The 26,935-nt window shown below is 48.9% G+C and overlaps 1 protein-coding gene across 5 annotated transcripts in view; it reads left to right on the top strand.

Moving 5' to 3' along the window:
* ZFAND3 (zinc finger AN1-type containing 3) overlaps positions 1 to 26,935 on the top strand; it is a 164,950-nt gene that overhangs the window by 131,192 nt on the left and 6,823 nt on the right. For all 5 annotated transcript variants that reach the window (XM_077282035.1, XM_077282038.1, XM_077282039.1 and 2 more), the window contains one exon: positions 13,871 to 14,035. In XM_077282035.1, coding sequence (XP_077138150.1) covers positions 13,871 to 14,035 — 165 coding nt within the window. The remainder of the gene's footprint in view (positions 1 to 13,870; positions 14,036 to 26,935) is intronic.

Here is a 26,935-nt window from a genome sequence, read left to right on the forward strand (position 1 = left end):
GGCCGGGCATGGAACAATAGGAGGGGACTGTAAATATCCCACCATCCGGCCCATCCGTGAAGGAGATGAATATCTCGGTTTTCTCCTCTTTCGTGGCTGAATCGTAATGAGATGTTTGCTGTTGATCGGGGCCAGTGTCGACGTTGTCTTTGCGCTCACAGGTTGTTTCATTCCAAGTTCTCGTTCTACATCGCCCTCGGTGCTCGGCAGCGCGAGTTTCTGTCAGGATTGCCAAGTGTACGGAGAGTCTGTCGCCAGCTGAATTTCATTTGCACGTTGTCAGTAAACTCATGTTTAATTCACTCCTAATTGACAAGATTTAAGCTGCGTGTATTCTGCAAGTCTGTGTCCGCATAATCTGGAAACCCAGCGTGGGCGTCTGTATGGTCACATGGCGCAAATGCTGAGGCCACTCAAAAATGGAAAAAAAACCCATTAAAGCCAGGTCTCCTTATTCTCGTGTCATTCGGAGGTGTCCTGGAAGCTGAGAGACCCACACAAAGTCCACATGGAAGAAATGGACCCCTTGGGTTGCAATGGATCTGATTTGAGCTAATCTGCGGAGTGGGGACTCTGGGGCCCCTGTTCACCCTTTGAGACCTTGCCCCTGTCCAGGGTATACAGTTGGGCTTCCCAGGACACAACCTCAAAGTATTCTCCGTTACCATTGTGGATGAAGTCCAAGGTGAGCTCTGTAAAGAGTAGTCATAGTAGTTGACGTCAGGGCAGGTGGAGCTTAATTAATCTGGTGGATAAACTAGTGGTCAAAGTAGACTGAAGACTGTCAGAAGATCAGGAAGGGGCAAGCAAATGTAGATCAGGGTGGAAACTGGAAAGCAACCCTGGGAACCAGGGAATTTGGGAGATGGGGTGTATCTTTAGGATCCTAAGTAACCTGGTTATAGGTTGGGGGTAGATGGACTAGGTGCATGCTGTCCCTTCTAAGATACAGAAAGTCAGCTTGCATACCATAGAGCACACGTTATACTCTGGCCCAAGGGCAAAATTTATGTGGGGCCCATTTTACTGTATGGAGGACTATGTGGGGCCCATTATTCTGTATGGAGGACTACGTGGGGCCCATGATTCTGTATGGAGGACTATGTGGGGCCAATTATTCTGTATGGAGGACTACGTGGGGCCCATGATTCTGTATGGAGGACTGTGGGGCCCATTATTCTGTATGGAGGACTACGTGGGGCCCATTCTACTGTATGAAGGACTATGTGGGGCCCATTATTCTGTATGGGGGACTTTGTGGGGCCAATTATTCTGTATGGAGGACTATGTGGGGCCCATTCTACTGTATGGAGGACTATGTGGGGCCCTTATACTATATGTGGAGGGCTGTATGGGGATCACAGTTTAGACATCATACAGTGATGTGTCACCATACATTGCTGTGGGGGGGCAGTATGGTCATAATACCATGTGGGGGTATCATTCTGTTTTTGGGGGCACTTTTGTTGGCATCATACTTTATCTGTATTATTTATTCAGTGTTTTTTATCCTTTTAAATATGTAATAACAATTAGACCATTGGCCCGTATGTTTTTTTTTTTACTGCTCTTATATAATATTTTATTATTTCAGTATGCTCCATTTGTGATTATGTGCTAATTTTATTCTAGGATCTATTAATTAAAACTTACTTTGTTCGTGAGACAAGCCCCATAAGTCTATTTCCATATGAAAAGTTTCACCATTATATTTAATAAGAAAAACCTTCAACTTTAGACAAGTATTCCGGTTGGCCCACAACTTTGGCCAAGTTTTTAATTTTGGTCCTCTGTGTATTTAAGTTTGATAACCCGGCCCTAAATGCAGCAGTAACGGTCTGAGTCATTGGGGGTGGTCCGCTGGTGAAGGGGAATGGGTGGTGATGGTGGTAAGGCAGCATGATGGGCACGGGAAGCTGTGGGCAGAGCTGTAACCTGTTCCCAGACGCATTAGATTGTCGGCTAAGGTTTGGGATGGTGAGGTGCACTACTGGGATGACGGGAGCGCTAGTTTGTGAGAAAAGAAGGGACTTGTTGATCCCATGACCACATGTATGATGGCAGTGACACTAGTTATATGGGGAGGGCAGATTGTGTGACTTTAGGTTGTAATTTACATAACAGAAGCTGAATATTTCCATCTCTCGCCCGTTTCCTTCTCTGACTCCTGTTCCTGAGCCGCGTCCTGCTCATCAGACGACGCGAGGTCCTGCTCATCAGACGACGCGAGCTCCTGCTCATCAGACGATGCGAGGTCCTGCTCATCAGACGACGCGAGGTCCTGCTCATCAGACGGCGCGAGGTTCTGCTCAGACGGGGGCTCCCGGTTCACAGAGCAGCTTGTTAGGGCCCGGAGCACATGTTCACCATGAGAACAGGCTCTTTTCATGTGACGCATTGTATTTTTCTGGGAAAAAAAACCCATAGTTAGATTGATGCTGAGGTCAGTGGATGCTTGACTCCTCATAGCAACATCTCGAGTGCGTCCTCTTCAGACTTCTCATCCCGCTAATGAGTCTGCTTTGAATACAGATGCTGTGATTTACCAGGTAGCTGCGACTCGAGACGCCAAGACGTTAATCACCGAGCGCTGGTTACCCAGGAACCGCCACCCTCGGCACCGCGGACGAGAGAGACCCCCAGAGGCATCTGCAGGGTCCGTCATGTTCTCCAGCACGCAGACGCTCGGCTCTGACATGTCTCCTTTTATGGAGGCTGCAGGGCGAAACATTTGTTACAACAAAAGTTCTTTATTTGTGTAATAGCAAAAATATATTTCAGCCCTTAACGACCGGGCGATTTTTCAATTCTGTGCGTTCATTTTTGCCTCCTTCTAAAAGTCATAACTTTTTTTATTCTTCCATCTACACAGTCATATGTGCAATATTCCAAGACGGGAAAAAACACAATTCCACCATTGTTTTTCCTTTTATATTTGTGTTTAAAAACAACCTGGTGACAGGAGTCTCCCGGTCAGTGCCATTACAGCCGTCCCAAACTTAGAAAGTTCTTCTTTATCTTTTAGGGGCTGTAAAAAATTCAGACCTTTTGTTTTTGTCTCCATTTTCCATGATCTATACTTATTAGCGCGGTTTTATCCACATGGTGAAAGTTAAAATAAACAAAGGTAACTATGTGGGGTAAATATTTATATTTTATTACACCACGTGTGCTCATTTTTTACACTTAATTGTTTGGAGCAAATGAGGGAAATGTAAACATTTCCTTTGTGTTTTTTTAAAATATTCATTGATTTTTACACTATTAGTTCGATTAGGGGGCTTCCACCTGTGATCTCCTGATTATCTGTACAGCGCTCTGCAGTACTTTGGCATTGAGAGGTTAAACTGATACAATCAGCGCTAGCTCCAATCTCACCAACCACTCTGGGTGCCGGCTCCGTATAGTGATGGTGACTCTGTGCAGTGATGGTGACTCTGTGCAGTGATGGTGACTCTGTGCAGTGATGGCGGCTCCGTGCAGTGATGGTGGCTCTGTGCAGTGATGGTGACTCTGTGCAGTGATGGTGACTCTGTGCAGTGATGGCAGCTCCGTATAGTGATGGCGGCTCCGTATAGTGATGGCGGCTCTGTGCAGTGATGGCGGCTCTGTGCAGTGATGGCGGCTCTGTGCAGTGATGGCGGCTCTGTGCAGTGATGGCGGCTCTGTGCAGTGATGGCGGCTCCATATAGTGATGGCGGCTCCATATAGTGATGGTGGCTCCATATAGTGATGGTGGCTCCATATAGTGATGGTGGCTCCGTGCAGTGATGGTGGCTCCGTGCAGTGATGGTGGCTCCGTGCAGTGATGGTGGCTCCGTGCAGTGATGGTGGCTCCGTGCAGTGATGGTGGCTCCGTGCAGTGATGGTGGCTCCGTGCAGTGATGGTGGCTCCGTGCAGTGATGGTGGCTCCGTGCAGTGATGGTGGCTCCGTGCAGTGATGGTGACTCTGTGCAGTGATGGTGACTCTGTGCAGTGATGGCAGCTCCGTATAGTGATGGCGGCTCCGTATAGTGATGGCGGCTCTGTGCAGTGATGGCGGCTCTGTGCAGTGATGGCGGCTCTGTACAGTGATGGCGGCTCTGTGCAGTGATGGCGGCTCCATATAGTGATGGCGGCTCCATATAGTGATGGCGGCTCCATATAGTGATGGCGGCTCCATATAGTGATGGCGGCTCCATATAGTGATGGCGGCTCCGTATAGTGATGGCGGCTCCGTATAGTGATGGCGGCTCCGTATAGTGATGGCGGCTCCATATAGTGATGGCGGCTCCGTATAGTGATGGCGGCTCTGTGCAGTGATGGCGGCTCTGTGCAGTGATGGCGGCTCTGTGCAGTGATGGCGGCTTTGTGCAGTGATGGCGGCTCCATATAGTGATGGCGGCTCCATATAGTGATGGCGGCTCCATATAGTGATGGCGGCTCCATATAGTGATGGTGGCTCCGTGCAGTGATGGTGGCTCCGTGCAGTGATGGCGGCTCCGTATAGTATATACTGGATGTTTATGGAGAAAGTTAACTGGAGTGATCCCATTCCTGGTAAATCTGAGATCTTAATTCCATCCGTTAATTAGCAATTACAGAAATGTTACGACTCATGACAACTTATTCTCAGTAAATTCTGAATACCGCGGAGAACTTTCCTCATGGGTTAATTGGAATAATTAATTGCTGCTTGTAGCTTGGATACGGGCAATTTGCTTTATTTGACTCAATTATGACAATCACAGATAGGTGTGATGATGGTCGGAGTAGACGCAGAACTCTAAGGTTCAATTGTCACCCCCAGTCCCTCCCGCTGGGCTCAGTTGTCCCCCCATCCCCATAAGACATCCCCGTTCCCCCTCATTGGGCTCCGTCGTCCCCTCCCATCAGCCTTTTCATCTCCCCGTCAGACTTTTATAATAATACTTTTTGGACCATTTGTCTTGTACGTCCTTTTTGTATCACAGTACATAACAAGCATCTCTCTTCTCCTGAGCCATCTTCTCAGCTGACCACATAAAAGATCAGGTTGTAATGTTATAATTTTACCCCTCTGTAGATGTTATTACTTCTCTATAAATCACTTGTGAGGCTATGTCTTGTATACAGGATTCAACTTTGGGCTCCACATTTTAAGAAGGATAATGAGAAAATCAAGTCAATTCAAACACATCAATTTATTATTACACAGGATGGAGGCCTCTCCTATATTACACGGGATGGAGGCCTCTCCTATATTACACGGGATGGAGGCCTCTCCTATATTACACGGGATGGAGGCCTCTCCTATATTACACGGGATGGAGGCCTCTCCTATATTACACGGGATGGAGGCCTCTCCTATATTACACGGGATGGAGGCCTCTCCTATATTACACGGGATTGAGGCCTCTCCTATATTACACAGGAAGGAGGCCTCTCCTATATTACACAGGACGGAGGCCTCTCCTATATTACACGGGATGTAGGCCTCCCCTACTTTACGCCGGACGGAGGCCTCCCCCCTACGTTTCGCCGGACGGAGGCCTTCCCCTACGTTTCGCCGGACGGAGGCCTTCCCCTACGTTTCGCCGGACGGAGGCCTCCCCCTACGTTTCGCCGGACGGAGGCCTCCCCCTACGTTTCGCCGGACGGAGGCCTCCCCCTACGTTTCGCCGGACGGAGGCCTCCCCCTACGTTTCGCCGGACGGAGGCCTCCCCCTACGTTTCGCCGGACGGAGGCCTCCCCCTACGTTTCGCCGGACGGAGGCCTCCCCCTACGTTTCGCCGGACGGAGGCCTCCCCTACGTTTCGCCGGACGGAGGCCTCCCTTATGAGAGGCTAGAAAAGTGGGCCATGTTTAGCTTGTAAATGAGATCACCACCTCTGAGACGTCTTTGTGCATTCGTATCAGTATGTGTGATCAATATAAAGGACGGAAACATGATTTACTCCCTCCGAGGACCAGAGGCCATTCACTGCCTGTGGAGGGAAGGCAATTTCCTGCTTCTAAATAGGAAAGGAGTCTTTGCAGTTAGAGCAGTCCGTGTGGAATGCCGACCACAAGAGGCAGACACTATGTAATCATTTATAAAGCGGATGGATGTTTTTCTAATTGCCGTGGCGTAGTGGGTGATAAACAATTTAGCCTTTAGTGAAAGTCTCAGCTGATGGAGCAGATACTTTTTTTTAAACCCATGTAATAATGTCTAAAAGTCCAGTCCTCTTCTGATGATAAATGAGAAGATGCGCTACTCACTGGCCACTCATTCTGCAACTTCTATGGGCAATGATACATAGAGGATGTAGTGGACAAGTGCTCCAAAATTTATAATGACACCATGTTTTTGCATTAAAACCTATTAATGAAATTTGGCCAAAAGTAACCGCAACGCTCCCCTAAAAGACTCGACTTTCTGCCAGAAGTCTATTCTGAACTTGTGGTTGTGGAATCCCTCAATTCTCCGAGGCGCCAATCGCTGCTGCGTACTTTACTGAGTAATATTTCCCAGACTTCGCTGTGCAGAAGTTACTGCCACTTTGTTGGTTGCAGGCACCAGCCCTGCTGATCGTAGGGCTTCATGTACACAGATGCACTGCCTCTTGTGTGGTGCAGTCACAGACTCTTGAATCCATTCAATGCCGTAGGAAGCATTGCTATTGGAGCAGCCGGTAGAGCAGCACATGGAGGCTCCGCCATTTGCATTCAGCTTATATATCCAATCATGACCATTTTACAAAATGACTCTGCCACCATGCAAGGAAATTCCAGAAGAGATGAATGTGTTTTTTGTTGTTTTTTTTTTTTTTTTTTTTTTAAAAGATCACTCAGAAATAGTCTCCATTTCTGAAGCTCAAGGGCTTTATGAAAACACAGAGGGCCATTATCTTCCAACATAGAAGGCTGGAAGCGGCAGTGAATCTTCTCAGGAGTGGCCGACTGCCAAGAAAACCTCAAGGACGCAGACAACTCATCCAGGGGCTGAAATTACAGCTCTGATACACAGGAGCTAACCCTGCACCTGTGCGAGCTGGATATGATCAGGACTTGTTTCAGAATGAATAGAAAGGGAAAATATTTGCAGTTACAGTAAGCAGAGTTCATCAATATGGTGAAGAGGCGAAACAAAGTTTGGAGAGTTGCAGTAAGCCTGCAGACATGTGAGGTGTACAGAAAGTTGCAGAAATCCTGCAGAGGAGTGAGGTGTATAGAAAGTTGTAGAAATCCTGCGGAGGAGTGAGGTGTATAGAAAGTTGTAGAAAGCCTGCAGACATGTGAGGTGTATAGAAAGTTGCAGAAAGCCTCCAGAGGTGTGAGGTGTATAGAAAGTTGCAGAAAGCCTGCAGAGGTGCATAGAAAGTTGTAGGAAGCCTGCAGAGGTGTGAGGAGTATAGAAAGTTGTAGAAATCCTGCAGAGGAGTGAGGTGTATAGAAAGTTGCAGAAATCCTGCAGAAGAGTGAGGTGTATAGAAAGTTGTAGGAAGCCTGCAGAGGTGTATAGAAAGTTGTAGGAAGCCTGCAGAGGTGTGAGGTATATAGAAAGTTGTAGAAAGCCTGCAGAGAAGTGAGGTGTATAGAAAGTTGTAGGAAGCCTGCAGAGGAGTGAGGTGTATAGAAAGTTGCAGAAAGCCTGCAGAGGAGTGAGGTGTACAGAAAAGTTGCAGAAAGCCTGCAGAGGAGTGAGGTGTATAGAGAGTTGCAGAAAACCTGCAGAGGAGTGAGGTGTATAGAAAGTTGTAGGAAGCCTGCAGAGGAGTGAGGTGTATAGAAAGTTGCAGAAAGCCTGCAGAGGAGTGAGGTGTATAGAGAGTTGCAGAAAGCCTGCAGAGGAGTGAGGTGTATAGAGAGTTGCAGAAAGCCTGCAGAGGAGTGAGGTGTATAGAGAGTTGCAGAAAGCCTGCAGAGGTGTGAGGTGTATAGAGAGTTGCAGAAAGCCTGCAGAGGAGTGAGGTGTATAGAGTTGCAGAAAGCCTGCAGAGGTGTGAGGTGTATAGAGAGTTGCAGAAAGCCTGCAGAGGAGTGAGGTGTATAGAGAGTTGCAGAAAGCCTGCAGAGGTGTGAGGAGTATAGAAAGTTATAGAAATCCTGCAGAGGAGTGAGGTGTATAGAAAGTTGCAGAAATCCTGCAGAAGAGTGAGGTGTATAGAAAGTTGTAGGAAGCCTGCAGAGGTGTATAGAAAGTTGTAGGAAGCCTGCAGAGGTGTGAGGTATATAGAAAGTTGTAGAAAGCCTGCAGAGGAGTGAGGTCTATAGAAAGTTGTAGGAAGCCTGCAGAGGAGTGAGGTGTATAGAGTTGCAGAAAGCCTGCAGAGGAGTGAGGTGTATAGAAAGTTGTAGGAAGCCTGCAGAGGAGTGAGGTGTATAGAAAGTTGCAGAAAGCCTGCAGAGGAGTGAGGTGTACAGAAAAGTTTCAGAAAGCCTGCAGAGGAGTGAGGTGTATAGAGAGTTGCAGAAAGCCTGCAGAGGAGTGAGGTGTATAGAGAGTTGCAGAAAGCCTGCAGAGGTGTGAGGTGTATAGAGAGTTGTAGAAAGCCTGCAGAGGTGTGAGGTGTATAGAGAGTTGCAGAAAGCCTGCAGAGGAGTGAGGTGTATAGAGAGTTGCAGAAAGCCTGCAGAGGTGTGAGGTGTATAGAGAGTTGCAGAAAGCCTGCAGAGGAGTGAGGTGTATAGAGAGTTGCAGAAAGCCTGCAGAGGTGTGAGGTGTATAGAGAGTTGCAGAAAGCCTGCAGAGGAGTGAGGTGTATAGAGAGTTGCAGAAAGCCTGCAGAGGTGTGAGGTGTATAGAGAGTTGTAGAAAGCCTGCAGAGGAGTGAGGTGTACAGAAAAGTTGCAGAAAGCCTGCAGAGGTGTGAGGTGTATAGAAAGCCTGCAGAGGAGTGAGGTGTATAGAGAGTTGCAGAAAGCCTGCAGAGGAGTGAGGTGTATAGAAAGTTGTAGAAAGCCTGCAGAGGAGTGAGGTGTACAAAAAAGTTGCAGAAAGCCTGCAGAGGTGTGAGGTGTATAGAGAGTTGTAGAAAGCCTGCAGAGGAGTAAGTTGTACAGAGAGTTGCAGAAAGCCTGCAGAGGTGTGAGGTGTATAGAGAGTTGTAGAAAGCCTGCAGAGGAGTGAGGTGTACAGAAAAGTTGCAGAAAGCCTGCAGAGGAGTGAGGTGTACAGAAAAGTTGCAGAAAGCCTGCAGAGGTGTGAGGTGTATAGAGAGTTGCAGAAAGCCTGCAGAGGTGTGAGGTGTATAGAGAGTTGTAGAAACCCTGCAGAGGAGTGAGGTGTATAGAGAGTTGCAGAAAGCCTGCAGAGGAGTGAGGAGTATAGAAAGTTGTAGAAAGCCTGCAGAGGTGTGAGGAGTATAGAAAGTTGTAGGAAGCCTGCAGAGGTGTGAGGTGTATAGAGAGTTGTAGAAAGCCTGCAGAGGAGTAAGTTGTACAGAGAGTTGCAGAAACCCTGCAGAGGAGTGAGGTGTATAGAGAGTTGCAGAAAGCCTGCAGAGGTGTACAGAAAGTTGCAGAGGTGCAAGGTGACGTTTTTGGGCCTCGATGCTCTTCTTGCCTATAAGACATTGAGGATTGAGGAGACGGCCAAGCCGTGGGCCCTCCAGTAGTGATGCCATTCGGTCACACTTTGCTGCCATATTTCTGGAATATCTGTGTGTATCTGATAGGCATAATAAATTTCTCTGCTGCCCACAAGACGCCATTGGCGCAGATATCTACCGAGAGGCTCACGTCGTCTTTCAAAGCAGCCAGAACGATGTTATGTTTTACAAATCAGAAATAAAAATAGTATTAACACCTCTGGCGTCCACATCTTCATACGGCGCCTCGCTCTACTTGATCGTGAGAGGAATAGCCTCGGAGGCGTGGGCGTAGCGGCACGGGGGCACGCCTGGGCTCGGGGCTACGCGTATTTACATTTATATTGTTCCTTAGACACACTGGAGTGTGCGGCGTATCAGACAATCTCCCGGCACTTTCATCCTCGCCGCAGACTGCGCACCACGCTGTGCTTTATTCTCCGCGTACGCTCGGAGGTGGCAGAACCTTCGCGGATGTAGCGTCATCTGATTACTGACATGAAGCTCGTGTATAAAGCCGGGTAATAGAAAAATGGTAAATAAGAAGCCGAGTCCTGAGCAGGGACTACATATAACAGAACCAGATCGGTAATATGGAAATGATCCTGCGCTGTGCGCACGGTCCACTCCCTCGTATGTATGGAAGTCATTATATGTCTGTTATCTTGTCAATATCTGTATCTGTGCATGCCGGGTGTCGGTAAGTACGGCCGTCATCACAGCACAGTGCGCCGGGCTCAGATGTGTGATCAGACTGGATACTTCTCTGATGCCGATCAGCAACATTGTATCTGGTACTTTTCCTGGAGCTTGTAGGTTACATTCTCTTGCATTAAAGCATTTTTTATTATTTAAAGGGAACCTGTCACCCCCCCCCCCCCCCCCCCCCAGGGCGTTTTTAAGTAAAAGAGCCACCTTCAGCAGCAGTAAGGCTGCATTCTGTGACGGTGGCTCTTAGGTTTCTTATCCCTAGGAACGCAGAAATAATCACTTTAATAAATGGCCCACCTTACCTCTATTGTGTCCCGGAGGTATGTCTTCTCCCCCGGTGTCAACCGCCTCATAGCCGTCAATCATCTCCCTCTTGCATCTGTGCTTCGCCTCCTGTGTTCCTGTTACATGCCCGGCACCTGCGCTCTGCCAACATTATACCAACCAACCCCAGGGAATGAGGGCACTATACCAACCACCCCAGGGACTGAGGGCACTATACCAACCACCCCAGGGACTGAGGGCACTATACCAACCAACCCCAGGGACTGAGGGCACTATACCAACCACCCCAGGGACTGAGGGCACTATACCAACCACCCCAGGGACTGAGGGCACTATACCAACCACCCCAGGGACTGAGGGCACTATACCAACCAACCCCAGGGACTGAGGGCACTAAACCAACCAACCCCAGGGACTGAGGGCACTATACCAACCACCCCAGGGACTGAGGGCACTATACCAACCACCCCAGGGACTGAGGGCACTATACCAACCAACCCCAGGGACTGAGGGCACTATACCAACCACCCCAGGGACTGAGGGCACTATACCAACCACCCCAGGGACTGAGGGCACTATACCAACCACCCCAGGGACTGAGGGCACTATACCAACCAACCCCAGGGACTGAGGGCACTAAACCAACCAACCCCAGGGACTGAGGGCACTATACCAACCACCCCAGGGACTGAGGGCACTATACCAACCACCCCAGGGACTGAGGGCACTATACCAACCAACCCCAGGGACTGAGGGCACTATTCCAATCAACCCCAGGGACTGAGGGCACTATACCAACCACCCCAGGGACTGAGGGCACTATACCAACCAACCCCAGGGACTGAGGGCACTATACCAACCAACCCCAGGGACTGAGGGCACTATACCAACCAACCCCAGGGACTGAGGGCACTATACCAACCAACCCCAGGGACTGAGGGCACTATACCAACCAACCCCAGGGACTGAGGGCACTATACCAACCAACCCCAGGGACTGAGGGCACTATACCAACCAACCCCAGGGACTGAGGGCACTATACTAACCAACCCCAGGGACTGAGGGCACTACACCACCGAACCCCAGGGACTGAGGGCACTATACCAACCAACCCCAGGGACTGAGGGCACTATACCAACCAACCCCTGGGACTGAGGGCACTATACCAACCAACCCCAGGGACTGAGGGCACTATACCAACCAACCCCAGGGACTGAGGGCACTATACCAACCACCCCAGGGACTGAGGGCACTATACCAACCACCCCAGGGACTGAGGGCACTATACCAAACACTCCAGGGACTGAGGGCACTACAGCACCCAGCCCCAGGGACTGAGGGCACTATACCAACCACCCCAGGGACTGAGGGCACTACACCAACCACCCCAGGGACTGAGGGCACTATACCATCCACCCCAGGGACTGAGGGCACTATACCATCCACCCCAGGGACTGAGGGCACTATACCAACCACCTCAGGGACTGAGGGCACTATACCAACCACCCCAGGGACTGAGGGCACTATACCAACCACCCCAGGGACTGAGGGCACTATACCAACCACCCCAGGGACTGAGGGCACTATACCAACCACCCCAGGGACTGAGGGCACTATACCAACCACCCCAGGGACTGAGGGCACTATACCAACCACCCCAGGGACTGAGGGCACTATACCAACCACCCCAGGGACTGAGGGCACTATACCAACCACCCCAGGGACTGAGGGCACTATACCAACCACCCCAGGGACTGAGGGCACTATACCAACCACCCCAGGGACTGAGGGCACTATACCAACCACCCCAGGGACTGAGGGCACTATACCAACCACCCCAGGGACTGAGGGCACTATACCAACCACCCCAGGGACTGAGGGCACTATACCAACCACCCCAGGGACTGAGGGCACTATACCAACCACCCCAGGGACTGAGGGCACTATACCAACCACCCCAGGGACTGAGGGCACTATACCAACCACCCCAGGGACTGAGGGCACTATACCAACCACCCCAGGGACTGAGGGCACTATACCAACCACCCCAGGGACTGAGGGCACTATACCAACCCCCCCAGGGACTGAGGGCACTATACCAACCACCCCAGGGACTGAGGGCACTATACCAACCACCCCAGGGACTGAGGGCACTATACCAACCACCCCAGGGACTGAGGGCACTATACCATCCACCCCAGGGACTGAGGGCACTATACCAACCACCCCAGGGACTGAGGGCACTATACCAACCACCCCAGGGACTGAGGGCACTATACCAACCACCCCAGGGACTGAGGGCACTATACCAACCACCCCAGGGACTGAGGGCACTATACCAACCACCCCAGGGACTGAGGGCACTATACCAACCACCCCAGGGACTGAGGGCACTATACCAACCACCCCAGGGACTGAGGGCACTATACCAACCACCCCAGGGACTGAGGGCACTATACCAACCACCCCAGGGACTGAGGGCACTATACCAACCACCCCAGGGACTGAGGGCACTATACCAACCACCCCAGGGACTGAGGGCACTATACCAACCACCCCAGGGACTGAGGGCACTATACCAACCACCCCAGGGACTGAGGGCACTATACCAACCACCCCAGGGACTGAGGGCACTATACCAACCACCCCAGGGACTGAGGGCACTATACCAACCACCCCAGGGACTGAGGGCACTATACCAACCACCCCAGGGACTGAGGGCACTATACCAACCACCCCAGGGAATGAGGGCACTATACCAACCAACCCCAGGGAATGAGGGCACTATACCAACCACCCCAGGGAATGAGGGCACTATACCATCCAGCCCCAGGGACTGTGGGCACTAAACCACCCAACCCCAGGGACTGTGGGCACTATACCAACCACCCCAGGGAATGAGGGCACTATACCAACCAACCCCAGGGAATGAGGGCACTATACCAACCACCCCAGGGAATGAGGGCACTATACCATCCAGCCCCAGGGACTGTGGGCACTAAACCACCCAACCCCAGGGACTGAGGGCACTAAATCACCTTACACCAGCGACTGAAGGCAGTCCCTGTCCTTGGTTTAGAAGTTGCAGAGGTAAATATATGACTCTGATGTAACCATTCCAATGTATAATATACATCACAATTATCCAGAAAGTTGATGTGAGACCCCCAAACCTTGGAAGTCGCAGTGCTTGGTCGTCCGTGAACAGGACTGGTGTGGAGATGATTCTCTGTAGGCTTCATGTATACGAGTGAGTGTACAATTTCACTCATCCTCCTCGGCGACCTGGTATCTGTGTAACTGTCCCCATTATTCACTGATACATTGTTTCTCTTTCAGATTCCCAATCAGAGGATGAAGCTTCCCCCATTAAACGGCCTCGACTACTTGACAGCGGGGAAGGACCCGACAGTAACCGCCCCAAACAGAAGAGCCGACGCCGCTGCTTCCGCTGCCAAATAAAACTGGAGTTGGTACAACAGGAGTTAGGGTCTTGTCGCTGCGGTGAGTGGATCACAAATGCCCAATGTTCTACCCCACCCACCAATACTCTGCGCTGCGGGACAAGTCATTGGTCAGAGCTTCTGCTTCTAGTATGTAGATCTTATATTCCTACAGTCACCTCCAGAGCAACACTCGCAATGCTGCTGTATTTGTTCACTTTAAGACTGAAGGTTCTCAAATCCCTCCCTGCTGATTCAATGCATTGAGAGAAATGTGGAGCATTAAGTTAAGAGTTGCGATTAACTCAGAATGGTGCAAAATGACTATTTTAGTGTTTATATTTGGCTGCAATGTAAGATGGGAAATAATGGATGATGTAGCTCTCTGCACAGACCTCCCCGCACCCCACCGGGCGCTTTCCCTCGGCCTCATTTCTCAGGTCACTGCTCTGCACTATCACCCTCCTGATTACAGCTCATAAATTACCATTAAACATTCATCAAAATGATTTTCCCCAAAGCCAAAAATTATTTTAATGAGATAAATGTGTATCATCAATTTGCTATATACTGCAGCAGTGTAGAGTAGAGGAATCCCCGGGTGGCGGATCTCCAGATAACCCCCGACATTACCAAAGTATTCATCAGCCCCGAAAAATCATGACAAGCCCAAAGTCCTATCTCATGCGCCCTACCCCCCCCCCTTCCCCCCCCCCCCGTAATCATGACAAGCCCAGGGTCCGGTCTCCTGCTCCCTGGTAATCATGACAAGCCCAGGGTCCGGTCTCCTGCTCCCTGGTAATCATGACAAGCCCAGGGTCCGGTCTCCTGCTCCCTGGTAATCATGACAAGCCCAGGGTCCGGTCTCCTGCTCCCTGGTAATCATGACAAGCCCAGGGTCCAGTCTCCTGCTCCCTGGTAATCATGACAAACCCAGGGTCCGGTCTCCTGCTCCCTGGTAATCATGACAAGCCCAGGGTCCAGTCTCCTGCTCCCTGGTAATCATGACAAACCCAGGGTCCGGTCTCCGGTAATCATGGCAAGCCCAGGGTCTGGTCTCCAGTAATCATGACAAACCCAGGGTCCGGTCTCCGGTAATCATGGCAAGCCCAGGGTCTGGTCTCCAGTAATCATGACAAACCCAGGGTCCGGTCCCCAGTAATCTTGACAAGCTCGGGGTCCGGTCTCCAGTAATCCTGACAAGCTCGGGGTCCGGTCTCCAGTAATCCTGACAAGCTCGGGGTCCGGTCTCCAGTAATCCTAACAAGCTCGGGGTCCGGTCTCCAGTAATCCTGACAAGCTCGGGGTCCGGTCTCGAGTAATCCTGACAAGCTCGGGGTCCGGTCTCGAGTAATCCTGACAAGCTCGGGGTCCGGTCTCCAGTAATCCTGACAAGCTCGGGGTCCGGTCTCCAGTAATCCTGACAAGCTCGGGGTCCGGTCTCCAGTAATCCTGACAAGCTCGGGGTCCGGTCTCCAGTAATTCTGACAAATTCGGGGTCCGGTCTCCAGTAATCTTGACAAGCTCGGGGTCCGGTCCCCAGTAATCTTGACAAGCTTGGGGTCCGGTCTCCAGTAATCCTGACAAGCTCGGGGTCTGGTCTCCAGTAATCATGACAAGCCCAAGGTCTGGTCTCCAGCCCCCAGTAATCATGAGAAGCCCTGGGTCCTGTCTCCAGCCCCCCAGCAATCATGAGAAGCCCAGGGTCCTGTCTCCAGCACCCCAGTAATCATGAGAAGCCCAGGGTCCTGTCTCCAGCCCCCCAGCAATCATGAGAAGCCCAGGGTCCTGTCTCCAGCCCCCCGCCCCCGTAATCATGAGAAGCCCAGAGTCCTGTCTCCAGCACCCCAGTAATCATGAGAAGCCCAGGGTCCTGTCTCCAGCCCCCAGTAATCATAAGAAGCCCAGGGTCCTGTCTCCAGCCCCCCGCCCCCGTAATCATGAGAAGCCCAGAGTCCTGTCTCCAGCACCCCAGTAATCATGAGAAGCCCAGGGTCCTGTCTCCAGCCCCCAGTAATCATAAGAAGCCCAGGGTCCTGTCTCCAGCCCCCAGTAATCATGAGAAGCCCAGAGTCCTGTCTCCAGCCCCCAGTAATCATGAGAAGCCCAGGGTTCTGTCTCCAGCCCCCCATTAATCATGAGAAGCCCAGGGTTCTGTCTCCAGCCCCCCCATTAATCATGAGAAGCCCAGGGTCCTGTCTCCAGCCCCCAGTAATCATAAGAAGCCCAGGGTCCTGTCTCCAGCCCCTCAGTAATTCATGAGAAGACAAGGATCTGGTCTCCAACCCCAGAGTAATCATAAGAAGCCCAGGGTCCTGTCTCCAGCCCCAGTAGTCATGAGATGCCCAGGGTCCTGTTTGGAGCCCCCAGTAATCATGAGAAGCCCAGGGTCCTGTTTGGAGCCCCCAGTAGTCATGAGATGCCCAGGGTCCTGTTTGGAGCCCCCAGTAGTCATGAGAAGCCAGGGTCCTGTTTGGAGCCCCCAGTAGTCATGAGAAGCCCAGGGTCCTGTTTGGAGCCCCCAGTAGTCATGAGAAGCCCAGGGTCCTGTTTGGAGCCCCCAGTAGTCATGAGAAGCCCAGGGTCCTGTTTGGAGCCCCCAGTAGTCATGAGAAGCCCAGGGTCCTGTTTGGAGCCCCCAGTAGTCATGAGAAGCCCAGGGTCCTGTCTCCAGCCCCCAGTAATCATAAGAAGTCCAGGGTCCTGTCTCCAGCCCCCAGTAATCATAAGAAGCCCAGGGTCCTGTCTCCAGCCCCTCAGTAATTCATGAGAAGACAAGGATCTGGTCTCCAACCCCAGAGTAATCATAAGAAGTCCAGGGTCCTGTCTCCAGCCCCCAGTAATCATGAGATGCCCAGGGTCCTGTTTGGAGCCCCCAGTAGTCATGAGATGCCCAGGGTCCTGTTTGGAGCCCCCAGTAGTCATGAGAAGCCCAGGGTCTGGGTCTTTTTTAAACAAAGTGCTGTTTACCTGGGTTGTATCCTCTTGTCTGATGCACAGGGGCAGGGCAGCACTTAAATGAATTGTCCATTCCTATGTAAGCACCTTATAATGAAACTTATGCAACAAGATTGAAACCCAATTTGTCCTAATACTCACAGCTGAAGGATTGTTACAATTGTATCCAGTCTAGACAATCCTCTGGGAACTAAACTTCTGGAAACCAGACTGATACATTTTACCTGCACTGATACATTGTGAGAAGCGGTCAGGACAGGAGAGAGATGTGTGTAGCGTAGGACGGTACATTGTAACAAACCCTCAGCTGTGCGATCGGGGAGGGTTGTAAGCATAAGAGACTGGACAAGTGAAGGTATAGTCTGGTCATAGGGGCCGTGCACTGGGGCCCTGGGTGTGAGCCCACTATAAGGCCTGCGGGGCCACAGAGGCGGAAGAGCAGCTTTGCCCCTATTACAGGTTATTAGGATCTGGCAGGAAATCGCGGCTCATAAATAATGCTTAAGAGGCTTTGCTTTATAAATTGAACGTGTTGTGAATTGCGCTCGGCCCCTTTGTAGCCCTTAGAGCCCGAAGCAGCGAGAACAGAAGATGTCATTTTCATTACTTTTTAATGAGGTGCCAATTAAAGCCAAAGAGAGAACTCAGGAGAGCCGAAGCCACCAGGCCCCCCCGCCCCCCAGTCTTTACACCTCCCTGGGTTTTTTTGTACTTCGCCGTCCGTGAGTCTTCGCCCTGGAGCCCACTACGGGAACGCTGCCAAGTGAAGGAGGGAGAAATTCATTAAATTACAATCTCATCTGCTGCGCATACAGACAAATTCCGCTCGGCTTTGATCTTCAAAAGAGCAATTTGTAGGATGAGTTGTGCGCCCTCACCCAGCCGAGCGGGAGCGGCCGGGGGAATAGCTAATTGTTTAGGATCCTTGCTTCACGCTAGCATTGCGTCAAGTCCAGTCGCTGTGCTGTGTTGGATTGTGCTGATGGTGCTCGGACCTGTGATCCCACCTTGCAGTGTTGTAGTATATTGGTGGCGCTCGTACCTGTGATCCCACCTTGCAGTGTTGTAGTATATTGGTGGCGCTCGTACCTGTGATCCCAACTTGCAGTGTTGTAGTATATTGGTGGCGCTCGTACCTGTGATCCCACCTTGCAGTGTTGTATTATATTGGTGGTGCTCAGTCCTGTGATCCCACCTTGCAGTGTTGTAGTGTATTGGTGGCGCTCGGTCCTGTGATCCTACCTTGCAGTGTTGTAGTATATTGGTGGCGCTCGTACCTGTGATCCCACCTTGCAGTGTTGTATTATATTGGTGGCGCTCGTACCTGTGATCCCACCTTGTAGTGTTGTAGTATATTGGTGGCGCTCGGACCTGTGATCCCACCTTGCAGTGTTGTAGTATATTGGTGGCGCTCGGACCTGTGATCCCACCTTGCAGTGTTGTAGTATATTGGTGGCGCTCGGACCTGTGATCCCACCTAGCAGTGTTGTAGTGTACTGGTGGTGCTTGGTCCTGTGATCCCACCTTGCAGTGTTGTAGTATATTGGTGGCGCTCGGACCTGTGATCCCACCTTGCAGTGTTGTAGTATATTGGTGGTGCTCGGTCCTGTGATCCCACCTTGCAGTGTTGTAGTATATTGATGGCGCTTGGACCTGTGATCCCACCTTGCAGTGTTGTAGTATATTGGTGGCTCTTGGACCTGTGATCCCACCTTGCAGTGTTGTAGTATATTGATGGCTCTTGGACCTGTGATCCCACCTTGCAGTGTTGTAGTGTATTGGTGGCTCTCGGACCTGTGATCCCACCTTGCAGTGTTGTAGTGTATTGGTGGCTCTCGGACCTGTGATCCCACCTTGCAGTGTTGTAGTGTATTGGTGGTGCTCGGTCCTGTGATCCCACCTTGCAGTGTTGTAGTATATTGGTGGCGCTCGGTCCTGTGATCCCACCTTGCAGTGTTGTAGTGTATTGGTGGCGCTCGGTCCTGTGATCCTACCTTGCAGTGTTGTAGTATATTGGTGGCTCTCGGACCTGTGATCCCACCTTGCAGTGTTGTATTATATTGGTGGCGCTCGGTCCTGTGATCCTACCTTGCAGTGTTGTAGTATATTGGTGGCGCTCGGTCCTGTGATCCTACCTTGCAGTGTTGTAGTATATTGGTGGCGCTCGGTCCTGTGATCCCACCTTGCAGTGTTGTAGTATATTGGTGGCTCTCGGACCTGTGATCCCACCTTGCAGTGTTGTAGTGTATTGGTGGCGCTCGGTCCTGTGATCCCACCTTGCAGTGTTGTAGTATATTGGTGGCTCTCGGACCTGTGATCCCACCTTGCAGTGTTGTAGTGTATTGGTGGCGCTCGGTCCTGTGATCCCACCTTGCAGTGTTGTAGTATATTGGTGGCGCTCGGTCCTGTGATCCTACCTTGCAGTGTTGTAGTATATTGGTGGCGCTCGGTCCTGTGATCCTACCTTGCAGTGTTGTAGTATATTGGTGGCGCTCGGTCCTGTGATCCCACCTTGCAGTGTTGTAGTATATTGGTGGCTCTCGGACCTGTGATCCCACCTTGCAGTGTTGTAGTGTATTGGTGGCGCTCGGTCCTGTGATCCCACCTTGCAGTGTTGTAGTATATTGGTGGCTCTCGGACCTGTGATCCCACCTTGCAGTGTTGTAGTGTATTGGTGGCGCTCGGTCCTGTGATCCTACCTTGCAGTGTTGTAGTATATTGGTGGCGCTCGGTCCTGTGATCCCACCTTGCAGTGTTGTAGTATATTGGTGGCGCTCGGTCCTGTGATCCCACCTTGCAGTGTTTGTAGTGTATTGGTGGTGCTCGGACCTGTGATCCCACCTTGCAGTGTTGTAGTATATTGGTGGCTCTTGGACCTGTGATCCCACCTTGCAGTGTTGTAATATATTGGTGGCTCTCGGACCTGTGATCCCACCTTGCAGTGTTGTAGTGTATTGGTGGCGCTCGGTCCTGTGATCCCACCTTGCAGTGTTGTAGTGTATTGGTGGCGCTCGGTCCTGTGATCCCACCTTGCAGTGTTGTAGTATATTGGTGGCTCTCGGACCTGTGATCCCATTTTGCAGTGTTGTAGTATATTGGTGGCGCTCCGACCTGTGATTTCCCCCTGCTGTGTACTAATGGCGCTTGGCACATTTTCCTTTCAGCCCTTATTTACCCGATTTCCAGGTCTCTGTTAAAATATTACTTTTCTTATTCCTGAGCTGGAAGGTGACTTTAGATGGTAAGAGCCGCCCACGAGCCGTGCACTTAAGAAATCGCTTAAATTGAAACTGCTATAGAAAATGAGACCAGCAGAGTTAAAAGGTGGTGTGTTTGTAAAACCAGCGCAGAACAGATCAGTGTGAGTCCGGTAATATCGCTGCCGCCTGCCCGGCTCCTGGAGGAAAGCACAGGACTGACGTGACTGAACTGAGAACTGCTCCACCTGCGCGGCAACTGCCTGTGCCAGTGACATTACACATTGTACACAGTATACACATTATATACAATATACACATGCACACATTGTACACAGTATACACATTATATACAATATACACACACAATGCACACATTGTACACAATGTACAGAGTATACACATTATATACAATATACACATACACAATGCACACATTTTACACAGTATACACATTATATACAATATACACATACACATTGTACACAGTATACACAATATACACATTATATACAATTATACACACACAATGCACACATTGTACACAGTGCACACATTATACACAATGTACACAGTATACACATTATATACAATATACACGTACACAATGCACACAGTATGCACAATGTACAGAGTATACACATACACAATGCACTCATTGTACACAGTATACACATTATATACAATATACACATACACATTGTACACAGTATACACAATATACACATTATATACAATATACACACACAATGCACACATTGTACACAGTATACACAATATATACAATATACACATACACAATGCACACATTGTACACAGTATACACATTATATACAATATACACATTGTACACAGTATACACAATATACACATTATATACAATATACACACAATGCACACATTGTACACAGTGCACACATACACAATGTACACAGTATACACATTATATACAATATACACATACACAATGCACACTATACACATTATACACAGTATACACAATGCACACATTATACACAATGTACACAGTATACACATATACAATATATACACAATGCACATGTTATACACAATGCACACGCTATACACAGCGTACACAGTATACACATTATACACAATGCACACAGTATACACATTACACACATTTTACACACTATTCACATTATATACAATGTACACAATATACACATTATACATATATGTTCCAAATTATTATGCAAATGACATTTTTCTCGGATTTTCCTAAATGGTCGGTGCAAATGACAGTCAGTCTAATAAAAGTCATCACCTGTTAGAGTATACATCAAATTTTATTGAAGAAACCTCCCAATGATAACAGTATAATCTCCAAAATGAATAAAAACTCACAATGCACTGTTCCAAATTATTAGGCACAGTAGTATTTCTAAACATTTGATAGGTTTTAAAGAACTGAAAATGCTCATTTGTGGAATTTGCAGCATTAGGAGGTCACATTCACTGAACAAAAAAGCTATTTAACTCCAGAACCTCCTAACAGGCCAAGTTACATGTTAACATAGGAGCCTTCTTTGATGTCACCTTCACAATTCCTGCATCCATTGAGTTTCTGCTTGTATTTCTTTGCCTCCAGAGCTGCTGTTTTGATGTGATCGGCCTCCCACCCTCATAGATCTTTTGCTTGATGATCCTCTAAAGGTTCTCTATAGGGTTGAGGTCAGGGGAAGATGGTGGCCACACCATGAGTTTATCTCCTTTTATGCCCATAGCAGCCAATGACTCACAGGTATTCTTTGCAGCATGAGATGGGGCATTGTCAGCATGAAGATGATTTTTCTCCTGAAGGCACGTTTCTGCTTTTTATACCATGGAGGAAAGTTGTCAGTCAGAAACTCTATATACTTTGCAGAGGTCATTTTCACACCTTCAGAAACCTTAAAGGGCCCTACCAGCTGTTTGTCCATGATTCCGGCCCAAAACATGACTCCTCCACCTCCTCGCTGACGTCACAGCCTTGTTGGGACATGGTGGCCATCCACCAACCATCCACTACTCCATCCATCTGGACCATCCAGGGTTGCTCAACACTCATCAGTAAACAAGACTGTTTGGAAATTAGTCTTCATGTATGTGTGGGCCCAATACAACCATTTCTGCTTGTGAACACTGTTTAAGGGTGGCCGAATAGTAGGTTTATGCACCACAGCAAGCCTTTGAAGGAGCCTACACCATGAGGTTCGAGGGACTCCAGAGGCACCAGCAGCTTCAAATATCTGTTTGCTGCTTTGTAATGGCTTTTTAGCAGCTGCTCTCTTAATCCGATAAACTTGCCTGGCAGAAATCTTCCTCATTATGCCTTTATCAGCACAAACACATCTGTGCTCAGATACAGCCACAAATCTCTTAAAGGGAACCTGTCACCCCCCGCAGTCGTTTCAAACTAAAAGAGCCACTTGTGCAGCAGTAATGCTGCATTCTGACAAGGTGGCTCTTTTAGTTCTGGGTGCTGTAACTAGAGAAATAATCATTGCGGCCGCCCTGCCTGTGAATCCCAGCCCCGCAATGCGAATAAATCATAAGTCACTGCGGGGCTGGGATTCACAAGCAGGGCGGCCGCGCAGGCGCAGTCAGCTGGGCTGCATATGAGGAAAGACGGGCAGCGCTCACTGCGCCTCCCCAAGGCAGGGGATAAGAGCGCAGGCGCCGGCTACTTTTGAAAACAGCGGTGATGAGGAGCCGGCGCCAAGAAGATGAGTGACAGCTGTGTGCTGTCTGAAGCAGGGGGGAAACGCCGGCCCACTTGACTGAGGACAAGGTATTTCGGACAAATTCTAAAACGGATTATTTCTCTAGTTACAGCACCCAAGAACTAAAAGAGCCACCTTGTCAGAATGCAGCATTACTGCTGCACAAGGTGGCTCTTTTAGTTTGAAACGACTGGGGGGGGTGACAGGTTCCCTTTAACAGTACGATGATCACGCTTAAGTTTTCGGGAAATTTCAAATGTTTTCATCCCTTCACCAAGGCATTGCACTATTTGATGCTTTTCCGCAGCAGAGAGATCCTTTTTCTTTCCCATGTTACTTTAAAGGAAAACTACTTAAAAATGATGTTCCACATTATTCAGCAGGTCACAGTTTTCATTAGAATCACCTGGAAAACAAATTATCCCACGTGTTTAAGATTGATTTCAGTGATCCATTGAGCCCTGAGACACAATGCCATCCACGAGTTTATTTTAAAAACAAAACAATTATATCTTTGACACTTAAATCCAATTTGCATAATAATTTGGAACACAGTGTACACACTGAGCCCAGAACATACACACAGTATATACACTACTGTTCAAAATTTTGGGGTCACCCAGACAATTTTGTGTTTTCCATGCAAACTCATACTTTTATTAATCAAATGAGTTGAAAATCTAGTCCAGACATTGACAAGGTTCGAAAAAAAATATAATATAATAATTTTCTCCTTCAAACTTTGCTTTTGTCAGAGAATGCTCCTTTGCAGCAATTCCAGCATTGCAGACCTTTGGCATTCTAGCAGTTAATTTGCTGAGGTATTCTGGAGGCTTTCCCCCCCCCCCCATGCTTCCAGAAGCCCCTCCACAAGTTGGTTTGTCTTGATGGGCACTTTTTGCACCATACAGTCCAGCTGCTCCCACAACAGCTCAATGGGGTTGAGATCTGGTGACTGCGCTGGCCGTTCCATTACAGATAGATACCCGCTGCCGGCTTCTTCCCTAAATAGATCTTGCACAATTTGGAGGTGGCTTTGGGTCACTGTCCTGTTGTAGGATGAAATTGGCTCCAATCAAGCGCTGTCCACAGGGTATGGCATGGCGTTGTAAAATGGAGTGATAGCCTTCCTTATTTAATATCCCTTTTACCTTGTGCAAATCTCCCACTTTACCAGCACCAAAGCAACCCCAGACCATCACATTACCTCCACCATGCTTGACAGATGGCGTCACACTCTTCCAGCATCTTTTCAGTTGTTCTGCGTCTCACAAATGTTCTTCTGTGTGATCCAAACACCGCAAACTTGGATTCGTCTGTCCATAATACTTTTTTCCAATCTTCGTCTGTGTTCTTTTGCCCATATTAATCTTTTCCCTTTATTAGTCAGTCTCAGATATGGCTTTTTCTTTGCCACTCTGTCCCTAAGGCCAGCATCCCGGAGTCGCCTCTTCACTGTAGACGTTGACACTGGCGTTTTGCGTGTTCTATTTAATGAAGCTGCCAGTTGAGGACCTGTGAGGCGTCGATTTCTCAAACTACAGACTCTAATGTACTTGTCTTGTTGCTCCGTTGTGCAGCGGGGCCTCCCACTTCTCCTTCTGCTCTGGTTAGAGCCTGTTTGTGCTCTCCTCTGAAGGGAGTAGTACACACCACTGTAGGAAGTCTTCAGTTTCTTGGCAATTTCTTGCATGGAATAGCCTTCATTTCTAAGAACAAGAATAGACTGTCGAGTTTCACATGAAAGTTCTTTTTTTCTGGCCATTTTGAGAGTTTAATGGAACCAACAAATGTAATGCCCCATATTCTCAACTAGCTCAAAGGACGGTCAGGTTTATAGGTTCTCTAATCAGCCAAACTGTTTTCAGCTGTGCTAACATACTTGCACGAGGGTTTTCAAGGGTATTCTAACCCTCCATTAGCCTTCTTACACAGTTAGCAAACACAAAGTACCATAAGAACACTGGAGTGATGGTTGTTGGAAATGGGCCTCTATACACCTATGAAGATATTGCATTACAAACCAGACGTTTGCAGCTAGAATAGTCGTTTACCACATTAACAAGATTAATAGATTCATTATCCACCAACTGAAATTTGTCAGGTCTTTTATTGTTTTAATACTGATGATTTTGGCCTACAACTCCTGATAACCCAAAAAACCTGTCTCAATAAATGAGCATATTTCACCCGTCCAATCAAATAAAAGTGTTTTTTAATAACAAACAAAAAAACCATCAAATAATAATGTTCAGTTATGCACTCAATACTTGGTCGGGAATCCTTTGGCAGAAATGACTGCTTCAATGCGGCGTGGCATGGAGGCAATCAGCCTGTGACACTGCTGAGATGTTATGGAGGCCCAGGATGCTTCAATAGCGGCCTTAAGCTCATCCAGAGTGTTGGGTCTTGCGTCTCTCAACTTTCTCTTCACAATATCCCACAGATTCTCTATGGGGTTCAGGTCAGGAGAGTTGGCAGGCCAATTGAGCACAGTAATACCATGGTCAGTAAACCATTTACCAGTGGTTTTGGCACTGTGAGCAGGTGCCAGGTCGTGCTGAAAAATGAAATCTTCATCTCCATAAAGCATTTCAGCCGATGGAAGCATGAAGTGCTCCAAAATCTCCTGATGGCTAGCTGCACTGACCCTGCCCTTGATGAAACACAGTGGACCAACACCAGCAGCTGACATGGCACCCCACACCATCACTGACTGTGGGTACTTGACACTGGACTTCAGGCATTTTGGCATTTCCTTCTCCCCAGTCTTCCTCCAGACTCTGGCACCTTGATTTCCGAATGACATGCAAAATTTGCTTTCATCAGAAAAAAGTACTTGGGACCACTTAGCAACAGTCCAGTGCTGCTTCTCTGTAGCCCAGGTCAGGCGCTTCTGCCGCTGTTTATGGTTCAAAAGTGGCTTTACCTGGGGAATGCGGCACCTGTAGCCCATTTCCTGCACACGCCTGTGCACGGTGGCTCTGGATGTTTCCACACCAGACTCAGTCCACTGCTTCCTCAGGTTCCCCAAGGTCTGGAATCGGTCCTTCTCCACAATCTTCCTCAGGTTCCGGTCACCTCTTCTCGTTGTACAGCGTTTTCTGCCACATTGTTTCCTTCCAACAGACTTACCATTGAGGTGCCTTGATACAGCACTCTGGGAACAGCCTATTTGTTGAGAAATTTCTTTCTGGGTCTTACCCTCTTGCTTGAGGGTGTCAATGATGGCCTTCTTGACATCTGTCAGGTCGCTAGTCTTACCCATGATGGGGGTTTTGAGTAATGAACCAGGCAGGGAGTTTTTAAAAGCCTCAGGTATCTTTTGCATGTGTTTAGAGTTAATTAGTTGATTCAGAAGATTAGGGTAATAGGTCGTTTAGAGAACCTTTTCTTGATATGCTAATTTATTGAGACAGGTTTTTTGGGTTATCAGGAGTTGTAGGCCAAAATCATCAGTATTAAAACAATAAAAGACCTGACAAATTTCAGTTGGTGGATAATGAATCTATAATATATGAAAGTTTAATTGTAATCATTACATTATGGTAAATAATGAAATTTAACACTATATGCTAATTTTTTGAGAAGGACCTGTATATGCACTGCGTATTTACACTGTGCACACTATACACTGCACATACCACGCTCTATATACACTGCGCATTTAATTTACACTGTGCACACTATACACTGCGCATACCACACACTATATGCACTGCGCACACTATATGCACTGCGCACACTATATGCACTGCGCATTTACACTGTGCACAATATACACTGCGCATACCACGCACTATGTATACTGCGCACTCTATATACACTGTGCATTTACACTGTGCACACTATACACTGCGCATACCACACACTATATGCACTGCGCACACTATATGCACTGCGCACACTATATGCACTGCGCATTTACACTGTGCACACTATACACTGCGCACACCACACACTATGTACACTGTGCGCACTGTGTACACTGGACACTGCTCACACTGCAGCACTCTATATAGACTCTGCACACTTTCATGGGCAGGGACCGGCACATTCAGTGGTTTCTTGTTTGAGCCG

Source organism: Ranitomeya variabilis, chromosome 2, assembly GCF_051348905.1.
Source record: "Ranitomeya variabilis isolate aRanVar5 chromosome 2, aRanVar5.hap1, whole genome shotgun sequence".
NCBI lineage: Eukaryota > Metazoa > Chordata > Amphibia > Anura > Dendrobatidae > Ranitomeya > Ranitomeya variabilis.